This window comes from Haliaeetus albicilla, chromosome 1, assembly GCF_947461875.1.
Source record: "Haliaeetus albicilla chromosome 1, bHalAlb1.1, whole genome shotgun sequence".
Classification (NCBI taxonomy): Eukaryota; Metazoa; Chordata; class Aves; order Accipitriformes; family Accipitridae; genus Haliaeetus; species Haliaeetus albicilla.
In genome coordinates, this window is record NC_091483.1 from 34,615,585 (window position 1) to 34,631,329 (window position 15,745).

The following is a 15,745-nucleotide window of genomic DNA, read 5'->3' on the forward strand; positions in this document are numbered from 1 at the left end:
TCTTTTCTTTAATGTGGTTGTCATTCCTGTTGAAGAGATCTCACTCCACAGTCCTTTGGAGTGAGTACTCGTGTTATTTACCTTGGACTACTCTATAAAAAGGGGCTTGATCGCCCAGTGCTGCACTGGTTCCACTGAGCTGGCTTTGCTGGTCCTATCTCGCATCTGCGGTTTATCTTCAGTTTGTGTTTGAAGTCCAAATTCTGTTATGTTGGTGGTATTATTATACAAAGTGATAGCCACCACCTTCACACTGTGGCAGATTTATGTATTTATAAATATATAATTTTATTAAAAAAACCCACCCTTTGTAATATTTGTAATAATTCGTGACATTTCTGAAATTTGAAAACTGATGACTGATAGCAGTCTTTTAGCAGAAGAAAGTAATGGGAATTGGTGGAAAATCCTTTTTTTTGGGAGAGGGAGGGAATTGCCGCCTTCCCCCCACATGCTCACTTTGGTAATATCTGCTGATTTTATTAATTTTTGTTTGTTTGTTTATTCTGTGGGGAAAAACGGCTGCGCGCGGGCTTTCCATGAAACCGAACTAAACTCGCGACGTCGCGTCAGGAAGACAGTTACAGTCCCTCACCTCGGCAGGCGGACACCCCCGGGCACCCTCCCGCCTTCCTCCACACGTTTTTTGGGGGATGGCGGGCGCGGGGGGTGTCTGTGGGAAGAGCAGGAGGGTGGGACCCCGCCCGGCCGTTCCCGACGTGGCAGCCGGGGCGCGCGGCCCTTCCGCTTCCGGGGCAGCCGCCCCCCCCCCCCCCGCCCCCCCCCCCAGGTGTTTCGCCTCCCGGTTCCAAGATGGCGGCGGCGGTGGCAGCGGCGGGTGGCGCGGGGCCGGCGGCGGCGGCGGCGGCAGCAGCGCTGTGGACCGAGGTGAACCGCTGCGGCCAGAACGGCGACTTCGCCCGCGCGCTCAAGTCCGTTAACAAGAGTGAGTGAGTGAGCGAGCGAGTGCCGCTCCCCGCCGCCATGTCGGCGCCGGGCCCTGCCGCGCCGCCGGACCGCACGCCGCCAGGAGAAAGCTCCCGGCGTCCGTGTGTCGTCCCGTCACCCCCCCGCCTCAGATCTGCCCCGGCCGGCGTCGCTCCCCGTGGTCACTGCCCGGGCGGGTTCGGCCTTGTGCAGGGCCGCCCCGGCGGGGAGCGGGTGGTTTCCGTCTGTAGGCTTCGTGCCGGCCTCCGGGAGCAGGGCGGCGGGCAAGGGGCGCCCGGCGGCTCTGCGGCACGCTGCCGGAGGCTTCGCTGTGGTAGGGGAGAGGCGAGAGGCAAAAGCGGATGGGGGAACCGAGCAGGGCAGCTGCCTAGGCCCCCGCTCCTGCACCGGGACCGTCGGTTGCTTCTCTTGCATCACGTAGGCCTTGCTGTAGGCCGGGCTTTAGGAGCCACTCGTGGGTTTTCCTTCAGTTCTGGTCGTGGGAGGAAGGAGGGCTTTTCCTCCTGGGAACTGGAGGAGTGGTGGTGTGCGTGGTGTGGACCGACTGAGTTGGGAGTGATAACTTGCTCGGGAGTGAGAGTCCACATTGAGATGCGTTGTCTTGCTAGTTTGGCATCCAAAATGGGATGGTGATACAAGGCACGTTATGGCTAAAAGTTCTCTCTTTGCTGTTTGTAGGGAGCAGGGACTCATCTCTTGTCCTAGCAGATCTGAGAGTTGGGACCACATGAAAAAAGCAAATATCAAAACCTATTTCTCTCTCCTAGTTCTCCCTCACTGTCTTCCACTGGCAGAAAGTATTAGCATGTAAAGTGAATACCTGGCTAGAGCCATAAAGTTTTTCTGTATCGTGTGCTTTTCCTCCTGTGTGCACTTGACGTGGCACTCGGGTTTTGGCACTGTGTTCTCTGCTTGGAAGTGAAATGACAATGAAAGGTTTGTCAAGGTGTGTACAGCTCCTTTGGTGCAGCTCTGTTCCAGGCATGTTAGCACAGCGGTCACTTCAGGTAAGTTCAGTATAAATACCGGATTCTTTTATGCTGACAGGATTTGTTTCATGATCTGAGCCACAGCAAGCCGTGCCAGGACCCCTTTAAATTGACGTGACTGCTCTATGTGATGGGTTTTTGCAACTGTAAAAACATACGGCTCTTACAAAGCCTTAATGTGGCCGATAATGAGGTAGATCGTTGTGTTGAAACTGGTTTCTCCTCCAGTACTGCAGATCAGCAAAGACGATGTGACTGCACTTCAGTGTAAAGTAGTGTGTCTTATCCAGAACGGGAACTTCAAGGAAGCCCTCGGCGTAATCAACACCCACACTAAAGTGTTAACCAGGTGAGTTGTGGCTTCCTGTGCTCTACAAAATACAAAAACACAACTCCTTGAGAAGCTGCTGCAGCTTCAGTGGAGGGGACTAATAGGCAGCAAAATATGGAGCAGGAGGTCCTCAGAGCCATTGGGATTGTGCTTCTCAGTGAAACACCGACTTATTCTGGGTGTGAGAGGTGGTCTGGATGAGTTTGGGACAGTCTAACATCTTGCTGTTACTCTTGAAAGGATTGTCCCTAATCTAGTTTTCATCCACCTTCATGAGCTGATTCTGCTTGTTGATGTGCTGGTACAAGGGAAGAGGACAGATCTCATGGGGAGTGAAGAGAGAAGGGAGAAGACCTTGCCAGTGGCAGTGAGCTGTTAGCTTTGCTTGGCTGTCTCATCATACTGCTCCTTGGGGTCCTTTTCTCTTGGCAGCCTGAAGGTACTGCTTCAGCTTTTGGGGTGATGCAAGGCCTTTGTGTATGTTCTCAAAATCGGGACCTTGGAGACAATTTGTATTTGAGAACAAGTCAAGTTTCCCATTTGTGTCGTTAAGCAGACTCTAATTTTCTTCCTCATAAAGATGCTCTTTGTGCAATGACTAGGATGAAAATTGCTACCCAAGAACTGCCTGGCAGCAAAACTTTTGTATTTCAGATACTTCTCTTGTTAAGGAATTTCCCAGAGAAGTGTCTTGTAGTATTAGTGCGATGAAACATACCCTCGTTTATGTTCACATCTGACTAAAACATAATTACCTTATTCACAAATTCCTTCTTTCCTGGGATGGAAGGGGTTTAATTTAAGTTTTTTAGCTTGGTTTTTTAGTATAAGGAGAGGAAGAGGAATAATTTCTCTAAATTCAACTGGCTTCAGAGTTGTCCCTATAATTTCTTTAGCTTGGCTCTACTGTTTGTCTGTCTCTGTATCCTGCAGAGCAGGGAAAGTGGTGGTTCTTGTTCTGCCTTGAAGTTGTCCTGTCCTGCACTGAGGCTGGCCCACTGCTTTGCTTTAATTCTTAATGCCATTTGTTTGTTTTCAGACTCCTGTAATACTCAGCTGGACTGAGTTAATTTTAAATAGGCAAAGAAGTAGCTAGTGACAAAGTGGCACCAGTGATGAACTAAGGGAATCGCTGATTAATTTTCCTTTGGCTTAAGTGGTAACTCGGGGGGTAGGTGGAACACAGCATTCAGGGCACTGCTTGTTTGATAATGCTCCCTGCTGGTGTGAGCTTGCTTTCAATCCAATTCTATGTTAATATCACCAAACTCTTTTGCTGCAGTTCTGCTGCACTGGTATTTCAAAATAGGTTAATGTTACCGTTGGCTTAGTAGCAGACTATAAGAGGGACCGTGTTTTATACCATTTCCTTTCTCTCTCTGAGTCGATTCTCTTTGAAAGTTTGCAGTAACAATCTTTTGCTGTAATGATATGCTTTCTCCTTAAGAAGGAGTCACATAATGAAGTTTGGTATTGTTTTACCTTTAAGCATTTGATTCGCATAATCAGTAGGAGCCGGGGGGGGGGGGATTTGAAATGCCATGTGTCTGGAAACACCAGAAGAAAGGAACCTCTTCTTTTAGGTGAAGTTTTGGTGTTCCTTCTCTGTTGAACACAAAGTAGGTGTAAGATATTTTCAGTGCTCACCAGACACATAATTCAGTACTCTGTGATCATATGCTCACCTCTGGTGTTTGGCTCTTTGGGAATGTAGCAGTCTGTGACTAATCAGGGCTGCTTAAACAAGTGTGTTCAGGTGGGTGAATGCTGTTGAATGAAGACAACAGTGCGTGCTGTCAGCCTTTGTCTTGTCCTTGCAGTGACATCATTGCCTTTGAGAAGGCCTACTGTGAATACAGGTTGAATCGTATTGAAAATGCTCTCAAGACCATTCAGAGTGCCAGTCAGCAGACAGACAAACTGAAGGAGCTTTATGGACAAGTGGTAATTACAAGCTTTTCTTCCTGGTAGGAGTTTCCTATGCTGGATGCCTTGTCCCTCCTCTAATGTGGGGCAAGTATGGGGACAGAATTTCCTTCTCAGCCTTGGAGGTAAGGAGAGGTACAGTTCCCAACTGCTCCAGCTTCTGTGGAGCTTCAGTCACCTGTTGCTGGAGGCAGAGTTGTCGTCTTACTGCCACTGAACAAAGCAATACATTTGTGACTCACTCTCCCTTCCTGGGTCTGGCCTGATAATAGCCATCTGACTGAGGGGATGGAGGATGGAAGAAGCTGATGGGATTTATTTGTGGTTGAGCCATCTGCTTGCATTAGATACCTGTCTAGGAGTGGTTTGCAGGACCTGACATCTCAGGTGTTAGAAGTGAAGCAGAAAAGAAGTTGCGTTTCTTCTCTGTTTTCTCCCTGGTTGATCAGAACAGTTTTGTGAAGAATTGGCTGTCTTCTTTCAGCTGCATGAAAGACCATTCATTTAATCTCTCTCACAGAGAGGTGATATAATCTGGAGAAAGGCTGTTTGAGGACAGAACTGTGTAAACTGCTGCTTTTAAAGAAGCTGTTTTAGGAGTAAGAACTGTGCCATTTGCGTGCAGGTATCTGGTTTCATTGCTTGAATCCTTGCAAATGTAATCTATATAGAGAGTTTGCCCTTAAAGGTAGATGCAAATGTTAGTAGTGTTCAGCTTAAAACATACTATGCTCTGCTGCTGCCAGTCCATGGTGGGGGGGAGGAAGGAGGCTGTAGTTACTAGCATACACAGGGAAATACATTTTTGAAGGCTAATCCCTTCCCCTTTTCAGTTGTACAGGTTGGAGCGTTATGACGATTGTCTGGCTACATACAGGGATCTCATCCGCAACTCCCAGGATGAGTATGAGGAAGAGAGAAAAACCAACCTCTCTGCTGTTGTGGCAGCACAAAGCACATGGGAGAAAGTGATGCCAGTAAGTAAGTGTGTGTGTGTATGTGTCCAAGAGCAAGAGACAAGGAATAAAGGATATGGAATCATAGATATTTAACAGGACAGAAATGTGTTGCTGTCTCTTAATGACTTCTGAGTTTATTGAAGATCAATTTCCCCTGTATGGAGGAATAAATGCTGTTATTGTTCATGAGTTATACTTCACCTTTGATCTCTAGGAGGCTTGTATTAGTAGATGTCACAGCAGAGCAGGAAATACATCTCTCTGAACCTGCATTAGGCAGAACACCTGTGGTGACTAGCACTTTCCCCTGTCTCATTACCCTCTTGCCCAGGGTAAAGCTAACTGCCTGGATCACCCAGCCATGCTTGGGAATATTTTTGTTAATGAACACTGCAGACTGTAATGTTCTCATTTTTTCAGCAATCTTTGTCCTTGGAGGTGTGCACAGTATGCTCAGCCTTCCGTTCAGTGCTGTGGATCCACTTTCTAGTTCTCTAGAGTAGCAGTTCTTACCTGCCCTCTTTAAGCAGCTTAAGTAGTCCCCAAGTTCAGGCTGTAGTTTCATTGCTGCCTTATCAGTTGCCTCTGACTTTGTTGTGCAGTGTGAGGGAAGATCCTTTGCACTGTGACTTATTTGCCAGGTGTGTGCCCTTTTAAAATTGCCTCAATTTATTTTGCAAGGAATAGTTTGAATGTACATGAAACTATAGTTTGTGTCCGTTGCCTGTCAAATCTGTATAGATCAGTTGGTGTTTATGCAGTGTTACATTTGCTTTTCATGCTAGGAAGATTTGGGCCTTCGAGAAGCTACCTACGAGCTGTGTTATAACAGTGCATGTGCATTGATTGGGCAAGGAAAGTTGAATGAAGCAATGAAAAAACTACAGAAAGCAGAAGGTAAAAACATGGTGAGGTGAGAGGGAAACTTTGTGTGATAGATGTAGTTATTTGCTTTCTATAGACACAATCAGAGAGAAAGAGGTTTTGAAAATTTAAAAACTGCCCAGCAGCAGGATTTGTTGTAAGTTTCCATATGGTTACTGACAGCACTGGTGTTTTTGTAGAAGTGTTCCTCTGTGGCCTTTTTCCAGAGCCATGCAGCATGTACCGTCTCCTTGCTCTCTTACAGCCCCCAATTGGTGTTCAATTCCTTTGACCAGTCTTTTGAAGTAGGAAGTAGACACGAGTGTAATCTCTTCTCATAAGCATGAGATGTTTCATCTATTCTGACTCTTGGCTTTGTTAGTGTATGTGTATATATGAACATACCCTATAAAAAATAAAAATACTTCATGGTCTGAATTAGGTATGAAATTAGTATAAGCCAATAAATGAGCTTTTTTGCAAAGAAAATTTTTTTCTATGGGGTGGAAGGGTTTTTTTGTATGTGGTTAAAAAAAAAAGGCTGGGGGGAGAATTAGGAAGAATTAGTTTCTTTCTGATCTAACTGCTCTTGCAGATAAATAGGTCAATTCTGTCCTGATTTGGATGATAGAATAGCAGCTCTCCCATACAACTGATTTATTAATCATGCGTAATTTGAGCCTTTGTGCTGTGATAGTAGTCCTTCAGAGAGCAGAACAAGTGATGGTATGTGTACTGAAAACTGAGGGAATTGCTGCCCCATAAAGGGTGGTGTAATCTAAATATTGCAGGCTTGCAGCACTTAAAATAACTCTCAAGATGGTGAGCGGTTGGTGAGCAGTTGCAGCTGAGTGATCCCTATGGAAAAGATCAGGAGCTAGGTTTAAGGAAATTTGTTTAGGAGAGAAAATGAGTGTGTGAGTCTGCTCTCAGAAGGCAGCTTTGGGAGGGACAGTATCTCCTGTGCATTTGATATTTCTTCTGCATCATGTAGTCTCCCTCATGCTCAGTCCCATCCACCATCAGACCTGTAGTCTGATGTGCCCTTGTTAAGCTGCAGAAGTTTCAGGGATATGTGAAAAAAGTTTATGTTCCCCCATGCTTCTAGGCTGTTTTTTTTCCCCTAAAGCCTTCTAAACTGTGTTCTTCAACTTGTTTTTCCTTCTAGAACTGTGCCGCCAATCGCTATCAGAAGACTCTGTAAGTTCTTGATGTTGTTCTGGAAAGTGTTCGCTTTGCACCAGCATGAACGAGGGTGCAGTCATGAAGTGTACTGCAGATAGCCAGAGGATAGCTAAAGCTGCTGTGCAGTATTACTCAGTAAGACTTGCCACTGCTGCTGGTACCTGCTTCTGAGGCTGGGGCAGCAATCATGGTTGTTGCAGAAGTGTAGCTAACACTGCAGACTGCTGCTGTGCTCCTTGCACAGTTGCCTGTGCTGGTGCAGGCAGGATGGGTACAGGTTGTCTGAAACCTCCCTGTCACCCACCCCGGCTATGGATGAACATGCCAAATGGGTGGTGGGAAACACGGGAAATTTGTAATCGCTGTCATTGGTTCAAGCAGAGAGGCAGATTCAGCGCACAAGTTAAGGGTATCCAGATTCTTGCAAGAGCAGGTGAAGCTTTCTTTTCTCTTGGTTTATCCCACATATGCTTGTATTTGTGCTGTGGCTACAATCTTCACCTGCAGTACCTGGGGTACTTTGCTGTTAATACTGCCCAAAAGAGCTTGTAGACATTTGCCAGAAGAATGCTGAAGCCAGGGGAAGAGAGGTGAGATGGCAGCTTTTTTCTTTTTGCCTTGATTTTCCTTCAGGATGTGACAGAGGAAGACATTGAGGCTGAACTGGCCATTATTCATGGTCAGATGGCTTATATCATGCAACTGCAGGGTCGTACAGAGGATGCTCTACAGCTCTACAATCAAATAATCAAGTTGAAGTAAGGGCTTTTCTAAAATAAATGCTCAGTCTTCCACCTATAGAAAGGCCACTGTAAATAACAATGTGTTTTCTACTTTTCTTATCTGCAGGCCAACAGATGTAGGACTGCTTGCTGTCATTGCAAATAACATCATCACAATTAACAAGGTATAGAATTACCTTGCCGCTTTCAATGCAGCCCTTCCTGGTGGTTACTCAGCCTGCTTCTCTGCTTCTGTGGAGAGAAGGAGGATAATCAGGAAAGACTTTTTCCTAAGCAATAGTTAAATCGCAGACCCAGAGACCTTTTCTTCTTCAAGGAATGTAGTGAAATCTCATGATGTGTGATTTCCCCAGGACCAAAATGTCTTTGACTCAAAGAAAAAGGTGAAGCTGACCAATGCGGAAGGTGTTGAGCATAAACTCTCCAAGAAACAGCTCCAGGCGATTGAATTCAACAAAGCTTTGCTCGCAATGTACACTAACCAGGTAGGGGACACTGATCTGCAGTAAGTAGCTACAGATTTACTCCACAAGAGTTTGACTAGGCAAATGTGGATATGCAATTGTTCTGTGTCAGAAGACCACTTGGTTTAAGCATATAAATGAGGAATAAAAAAAAGAATCACCCCTAAAAGAACAGCCAGCCAGTTGTGCAGTGACTTGAGTATTGCTGTAGGGAGGATGGTGTGGAGATGACTAGGAAACAGAAGGGGTTTATGGGGTTCTTAGATGCATCTGAAGTGCTACTAAGAGGAATTGTTCTTGGTTCTGTGTACCCATTTCATCACTAGCATCTCTTCTCAAATACAACTGGTATGTTAGCCCTTTGTTATGTGCTTGCAGAGGTTGAGTAAAGTGTATTCTCTCTTCCCACTCCTCAGGCAGATCAGTGCCGCAAGCTGTCGGCAAGCCTGCAGTCACAGAGCCCTGAGCATCTGCTCCCTGTGCTTATCCAGGCAGCCCAACTGTGTCGTGAGAAGCAGCATGCAAAGGCTGTAGGGCTTCTGCAGGTAGGTTAAGAGAAAGTACTCCTTTGGCCAAGCTCTATTTAAACCTGTGCTTTGTGTTCTCTTGTGCTGTTTCCCTTAGCTTTTGTATTGTCTGGTTTAAATTTCCGGGGTATCTGACTGTGCTTATTTTGGTTTGGTTTAATGCTGCTGGAAGGCATTACCCAACTGAGCAATGCTACTTTTAAAGGGAAATAGTTGCCTTGCACCTCTCATTTTTATGCTTGGGAAGCTGTCTGTAGTAGACTTCTAGGGTAAGCAGTGCGCTCTGCTGCTTTGCTTGCCAGCGGTTTGCAGCAGCCTCCTTTCGGGAGGGAGTGAGTGGCCTGGGACAGAAATCAGAGGATGATGGGCCACTGGCACAGTTTGGGGCCCTCCTCTGCTGTGTGCTGAAGCCTGCCTGTGCTGGAAAGCTTCCTTTGGTGCTTGCCAGCTTGCTGTGACTGAGCATGAGATGTGATTCACCATAGCAGCAGCCTGGTGCCCACACACATGTTGAATTGTTCTTTCCTCTGATTCTCAGGACTTTGCAGATCAGCACCCTGCCAATGCAGCTGAGATCAAGCTGACAATGGCCCAGCTAAAAATTGCTCAAGGTATCTAGTGTCCTCCTTTGCTGGGAAGTGTCTGCACATGATAATGGTCCAAGGGGTGAGAAAAACAGGCTTTAGGGCAATCTTTGCTGCAGTCACTGTTGTGACTGTGGTACAGAGCAGAGATGCTTTCAGTCAGGTTTTCTATGTATATGGGTATGGCAGGATAACACTCATAGCTTAAAATGGATGTCCAGTCTCCACAGATCCTTGGCAGAGATGCCCACAGTCTTTGTGAATAATAGGGCTGAATCTGTTCTTGGGTAGGAGGGTTTTGGGAGCAGCGTGGGGCTCCCTTATGCTACCATTCCTGCATACAGTCAGGCAGCTCAGAGTTGCTCCTGGAAGAGAAGAGCCTGCTTGCAAAAGCTTGCTCCTGAACCCTTGCAGGATGTGGCAAGGGCAGAAAGGTCCATTGTGTGGAGGCCTGTCCTTTATTCCTGGAAACGGGGGAGATGTTCTAAGAAGGGGATCGTTAAGTCCCTGTTGTTTACCTTTGGCTGGAAGTTCACAGGCAGGGTGAAGTGTTACTGTGACACTCAGAGCATGTTCCTCCCTGTCTCTCTTCTAGGCAGTGTCACCAAAGCCTGCATGATCCTGAGGAGCATAGAAGAACTGCAGCACAAGCCTGGTATGGTAAGCAAAACTCAGTCTGAACTGTGTAAGGTTTTTCCCTTGTAGCACAGCTTTGTACTGCCTGCTCCCTGTTACCTCTTCCCTGTGGTTTTCACCTGACCTGAGTGTCTGCAGGGAATTTGAGCCCATCTTCCTTGTCTTGGACAAAGGTGGGATTATAACTTGTATCAGGTAGCCTGAACAGTACTCTACCTGTCCGCAGAGATGCTTTCTGCCTCTCTTCCCAGTCTCGTAATCCCTCAGACCTGCATATTGCTGGATTTACTTGCATAACATGACTGGAGCAGCTGCTTCCCTGGTATGTAGTGTTGGGAAGTTTCTGAAGCAGCTTTAGGATAACAGGTATTAGGGAGAAAGTGCATGTGTTCCATCCCCACAGCATCACCCCGGTCTGCACGCATGTCCACACCTGGTATTCGGAAAAGTTTGATGACCTTGAAAATGCTCAAGTGTACAGCGTAAACATCTTGAGCAGAGGCTGACGGTTGTAGGTCCGTTCCAATTGCAAGTGCGGATGATCAAAGTAATTTATAGGGGCAGTCAGCAATACCAGCTCCTTGCCCTGAGTCACCTCTAACCACAGCTGGTTTTTAGGGACAGAGCAGAAAGCTCACATTGACTCTGCTTTTAGGAAATCCTGTCATTTAACTGCTGACCCTCTGTCTATAGACAGCTTCTGTGAAGGATCTACTATAAGCTGCTCTTCAATGTTTGCAGGTGTCTGCATTGGTGACAATGTACAGTCATGAAGAGGACATTGACAGTGCAATTGAGGTCTTCACACAGGCTATCCAGTGGTATCAGCAATTCCAGGCAAGTGAGACCAGAGGAGCTAATGCGCAAAGATTTTTCTCAGTCTTTTCTAGCTAGTCCAAGTCATCTTTTCCTGTTGATGCGTAGCCCCAGCAGCTCATCCAGTTGGGGTTTTGGGGACCTGTGAACTCCTGTTCTGTGAGCATTTGTTTTATCACTGTTTCATTATTTTAGATGTGTTTCAAACAGGGAGCAGCAGCTCCTGTCAGATTAGGAGAGTGGGGGCAATGGGTGCCCAAATGTAGCAGTCAGGCCTTCTCCCTGACTAGAAAGCATTGTGGAGCAGCAAGCTGCCGTGTCCCGTGCAGTTCTGCCTGACATCCTAGAGTGCAAAGGTGGTCTACTTTCTGCACAACAGGGTGCTAACTCAGTTCTCCTTGGCCAGGTCTCAGGGGCATTAAAGCCAGCTCCATGCTGTGATAACGAGGAACTAATTATGGCTGCTGTGTCTTTCAGCCAAAGTCTCCTGTCCATTTGTCGCTGATAAGGGAAGCTGCCAACTTCAAACTAAAGCATGGCAGGAAGAAGGAAGCAATCAGTGACTTGGAGGAGCTCTGGAAGTGAGTTGGGTGGTTGCTGAACAGGAGGTTTCTGCCCAGAGACCTTTGCAAGCTATCTGGTGCCAGGCAGCGTCTGACAATGTTGATTGACTGTTAGCCATTCTTTAGAGTTGCTTTTGCACAGGGGCTCCAATGCAAAGCCATATTTTGGAAGGAGGGGGGATAATTAATTTGATCTATAGCTGATGTTTGCTTGAAAACCTGGTTGACTTGTCCCAGAGGCCTCTTGTGTGCAGCGAAGGTTGCTTTGGGGACTGGGATGCATTATTTTTTCTAGTGCTAAATAAACCATGCATGTCTAGGTTTTAGTTTTTATTACGCACTTGATGAGATTTTTTTGGGGGTACTGTTAGCTTGCCTTAGCTACTGGGACCTGGGGGCTTTTTTGTCTGTCATTGCCTGCTTCATGATACTGTGGAGATGTCTGCACCTCCCTTTGTCCACACCAGTGATGTTTGGTGATGTGCTCTGGAGGAGACCACAGACTGACATGCCTATCCCCACAGATAGCAGCTATGCTGCAGCAGCAAGCACTGCATGGTGATACCAGTCTTTGGGATGAGTGTGTACCTTGGTAACTTGGTCCTTTTTTTTTCCCTGACAAAGGCAAAACCCAAAAGATGTGCATACTCTGGCACAGCTCATCTCTGCCTACTCCCTGGTGGACCCTGAAAAAGCTAAAGTGTATCCTTTTGGTGGTGGTATCAGAGCAAAGAAAGAGGTGTTTGGGCATTGCTCCCTTGGATTTCAGCTGTGTGTGGAATTCAGACCCACTCTCACCTGAAGAAAGGCAAGGAACATCTCCAGAACAGCTACCATATCCAGGTCAAGTTGTCTGGAGCTATATTATTTCCCTGACTGGTTTGATTACTGCACGATCCCGGGACCCTTTTGTCTTTGGCCTCCTTCTCTCTGAGAATTGATAACTTAAGACTAGGTGGAACCAAAATTAGGAGCTCCTTCATCTTTTCTGTTGGAGTCTTAAACCCGTGGTAGTAATGCAGGACTGTGCCCAATAAAATATGACTAAGCTCTCACTGACCCAAAACACCAGGTTCACATACCGCTTTTGCCACACTGAGCAGCTTTCAGAGGAAGTTGCTGCTTCTGTCCCCATATCAGAGAAGGGAAAAATGAGGCAAATGGTGATTAAGCAGCTCATCCCAGCTTGTGTAGAAAGCTGGTGAGACAGCCCTGTAGGCCTGTCTGGTGTTGTCAGCATTACTAACAGGCTGAATTTGTTCAAGCTGAAGTTGCCTATTGCTCTCTGGACAAACCTGAGTGTTTATCTTTTTGCTTGCTGGTTTGCATCCCTGAACTCTTCCCTTGCAGTCTTAGCAAACATTTGCCTTCCTCAGACACCATGTCACTGAAAGTAGATGTTGACGCACTGGAGAACTCCCATGGAGCAACCTATGTTCGGAAGAAAGCTGGAAAGCTCACTGGAGACAACCAGCAGAAGGAGCAAGGGTAAAGTGGGCTGCTGTAGTTCTGGTGCATTTATTATTTGGGGTAGCACAAGAACCACACCTGATGTGGTGGGGGGCATTGCTGCAGAAAGCAGGCTGGTGGAAAGGGAGCCTGATGTTTAACTGCAAGGAGCTTCAGGTAGCAGCAGACCAAGTTTTGAGAGAGATGGGAATGGTTTAGCTTCTTCCAGAGATAATTTTTAGTTGACTTGTTTGCTGTTTCCATGCTGTGTCACAGCAGCTGTTTCCCTTCTTGCTTTTCAGACAAGGGGATGTGAAGAAGAAGAAGAAAAAAAAGAAGGGTAAGTTGCATTTCCTAGCTGTTGACATGGCACAGCTCCAGAGAGCTCACCAGACTGTTTCTTCAAATAGCCAGCCTTCAGCTCCCCAGGAGCTGGAGCCCTCTGCTGGGACTGGGTCCCTGTGAACCCAGATCTTCATGATAGCTTGTTTGGATGGGGCATTTTTCCACAGAAGTGAGAGCAACACCCTGACAGGGTGATGTGGGTTGCTGGGCTCTTTGTGCTTCCTGGCTACTCACATCCCATGCATATCCCTTCGTGATACCTCTCTAGTGTCTTGACCCCAGTCTCAGTTCCTGGTGCTGGATGTTCTGCAGGAAAGCTGCCTAAGAACTATGACCCCAAGGTAACTCCCGACCCTGAGCGGTGGCTTCCAATGCGAGAGCGTTCCTACTATCGTGGACGGAAGAAGGGCAAGAAGAAGGATCAGGTTGGCAAGGGGACTCAGGGTTCAACCACAGCTGGCTCCTCTGAACTGTAAGTACCCATTTTGCAGGGTTTGGTGTGGGGAGTCACTCCTGAGCAGCTGGGTGGTTGGGTTTGTGCTGCTTTTTCTGTGGCTCTGTCACCATGCCAACCGTGAGTAGCACAAGTGAAACTGTGCTTTGCCGCTTGAACTTTCTACCAGCTGCTTTTCCCAAAGATCCCTATAGGTTGCTGAAAATCAAAATGATATGATTGGCATGCTTTGCTTGAAGGTGCCAATGTGCAAATAAAATTCCCATAGTCTTTTAACGTGCTTTTCTTAGTTCTGACAATGAGATGAATTCTGCATGCTTTCTCTTGAGCTATTTGCTTTCAAGTCCTTTGGTGGCTGGAGAACCATTAGCCATGATTTGGGGAAACACTATACTTCCTTCTAAGTTGACACTGATTATCTGAGCTGGAATCAGGGTTTACCATTGTGTATGAGGCCTGACAGCAAGATGGTGACTTACTAGCATCTGAGAGAAGGAAGTACTTCTAAAATAACAGCAACTCAGGGACTTGCCAGTGCTGTCTGATCGTTTCTCTTTACACAGCTGTCTCAGAAGCATAAAAAGCCTTTTGTGACACTGTTGGCTTGAGCAGTGTGTGCAAGGAGAGCTGGCACAAAGATTCCTCTGTGGTTAAGGAGAGAGAAAGGATGTTGGGTTTGCACTGCCTAAGCATGGGGGCCTGAAGGGTTTCTTGTGTGTTGCATGAGCTGCCACCTGTCTATTTGAAAGTTAACCTTGCTTTTGTAGTTGGGGACTTAAGCTATCTAGTAAACATAACAGCTAGAACGTCCTTTTACCCATCAGCCCTTCTCTGTACGTTGAAGTTTATTCTCCTTGCATGAGTGCCCTCCCATACATAATGCTACCTAGTGCTGTCTTATGGGGCAGCTGCTATTTTTTGCTGTCAGCTTCCTGCAGTAGTGCCGAGTCTTGTAGGTGGCTGTGAACGCACGTGGTATCTCTTTCTCTCATTTTCCCTGCAGGGATGCCAGTAGGACTGCCAGCAGCCCACCTACCTCCCCTCGGCCCGGCAGCGCTGCAGCAGTATCAGCCACAAGTAACGTCATCCCTCCCAGGCACCAAAAACCTGCTGGTGCCCCAGCCACCAAGAAGAAACAGCAGCAGAAGAAAAAGAAAGGGGCTAAAGGAGGGTGGTAAAAAGCAGGATGTGTAACCTCTCTCCTGCAATAAGCGACACTGGTTGCAGAATAAAGGTCAAAAGCAAGTGCTGGTGAAAGACTCTTGGCATCCAGATCTCTGTCCTGCCTGTGGGTGGTCTGGGGGGAGATGGGCTGGTATATAGGCACCATGATGTGTCTGCTCACCAAGTTGCCTTCATCACGCTTGCCCCCACTGTGACTTAGGGTGTTGCCATCAAACTCAAATGCAGCCCCAAAGAAGAAATCTGTCCATGTTGCCAAACATTTAAAAGATGTGGAATAATCAAGAACTTGAAATGTAGTTTTATTCTCCTCCTGCATTTGTTAGTTAAGGCCTTCAGCAGATTTATCTGACAGTGTGTCTGACTCTGTGTGATGGACGCATGTCTTCTATGTCTCATCCCAGTCAGTCATTGACCACCAAAGAGCACAGGCACAAAGGGTCTTGGAAAACAACGTATGGGTTAAAGTATACAGGAGAAGATAATCTGAAGGGGGAGAACAAGGCTGTTAGTAGAAAGCATGGCGAAGTGTATGGCAGCTGACTTGGTGTCCCCTTTTCTGCAAGCTAGCTGCCTTATTCTGGTGGGCTTGGCAAAATGAGAGTGAGCTAAAACAAAGTGGCTGGTTGTGATGGTAGGCTGCATTGAAGAGACATTGCACTTCTCAAGTGGAAGCTGGTGGTGAGATGGAAGATGTGTCTGCTGTCCTAGAACTCTGCAGGTAGCCCCCAAGCATCTCTTGAAACGTCTGGTTTGGTCTGAATGTAGCAGAAACATTTT

At 46.9% G+C, this 15,745-nt stretch overlaps 1 protein-coding gene across 1 annotated transcript; it reads left to right on the forward strand.

Annotated features, from left to right (window-relative positions):
- Positions 1-778: 778 nt before the first annotated feature.
- Positions 779-15,043, forward strand: SRP72 (signal recognition particle 72). Its single transcript, XM_069784866.1, has 19 exons — positions 779-946; positions 2,166-2,286; positions 4,089-4,212; positions 5,028-5,171; positions 5,939-6,050; positions 7,186-7,217; positions 7,836-7,960; positions 8,052-8,109; positions 8,299-8,430; positions 8,826-8,954; positions 9,475-9,547; positions 10,116-10,180; positions 10,898-10,993; positions 11,450-11,553; positions 12,160-12,237; positions 12,886-13,023; positions 13,287-13,324; positions 13,642-13,801; positions 14,787-15,043. Exons 1-19 carry the CDS (start codon positions 814-816, stop codon positions 14,959-14,961), a joined length of 2,037 nt encoding a protein of 678 aa, XP_069640967.1. The 5' UTR covers positions 779-813; the 3' UTR covers positions 14,962-15,043.
- The last annotated feature ends 702 nt before the right edge of the window (positions 15,044-15,745 follow it).

What these genes read in the sequence shown, in the direction of transcription:
- SRP72 (XM_069784866.1), top strand. Translation starts at nt 814, where the DNA reads ATGGCGGCGGCGGTGGCAGCGGCGGGTGGCGCGGGGCCGGCGGCGGCG. An exon ending in CACACTAAAGTGTTAACCAG is followed by an intron (nt 2,287 to 4,088) that starts GTGAGTTGTGGC and finishes TTGTCCTTGCAG; the next exon opens with TGACATCATTGCCTTTGAGA. An exon ending in ACATCATCACAATTAACAAG is followed by an intron (nt 8,110 to 8,298) that starts GTATAGAATTAC and finishes TGATTTCCCCAG; the next exon opens with GACCAAAATGTCTTTGACTC.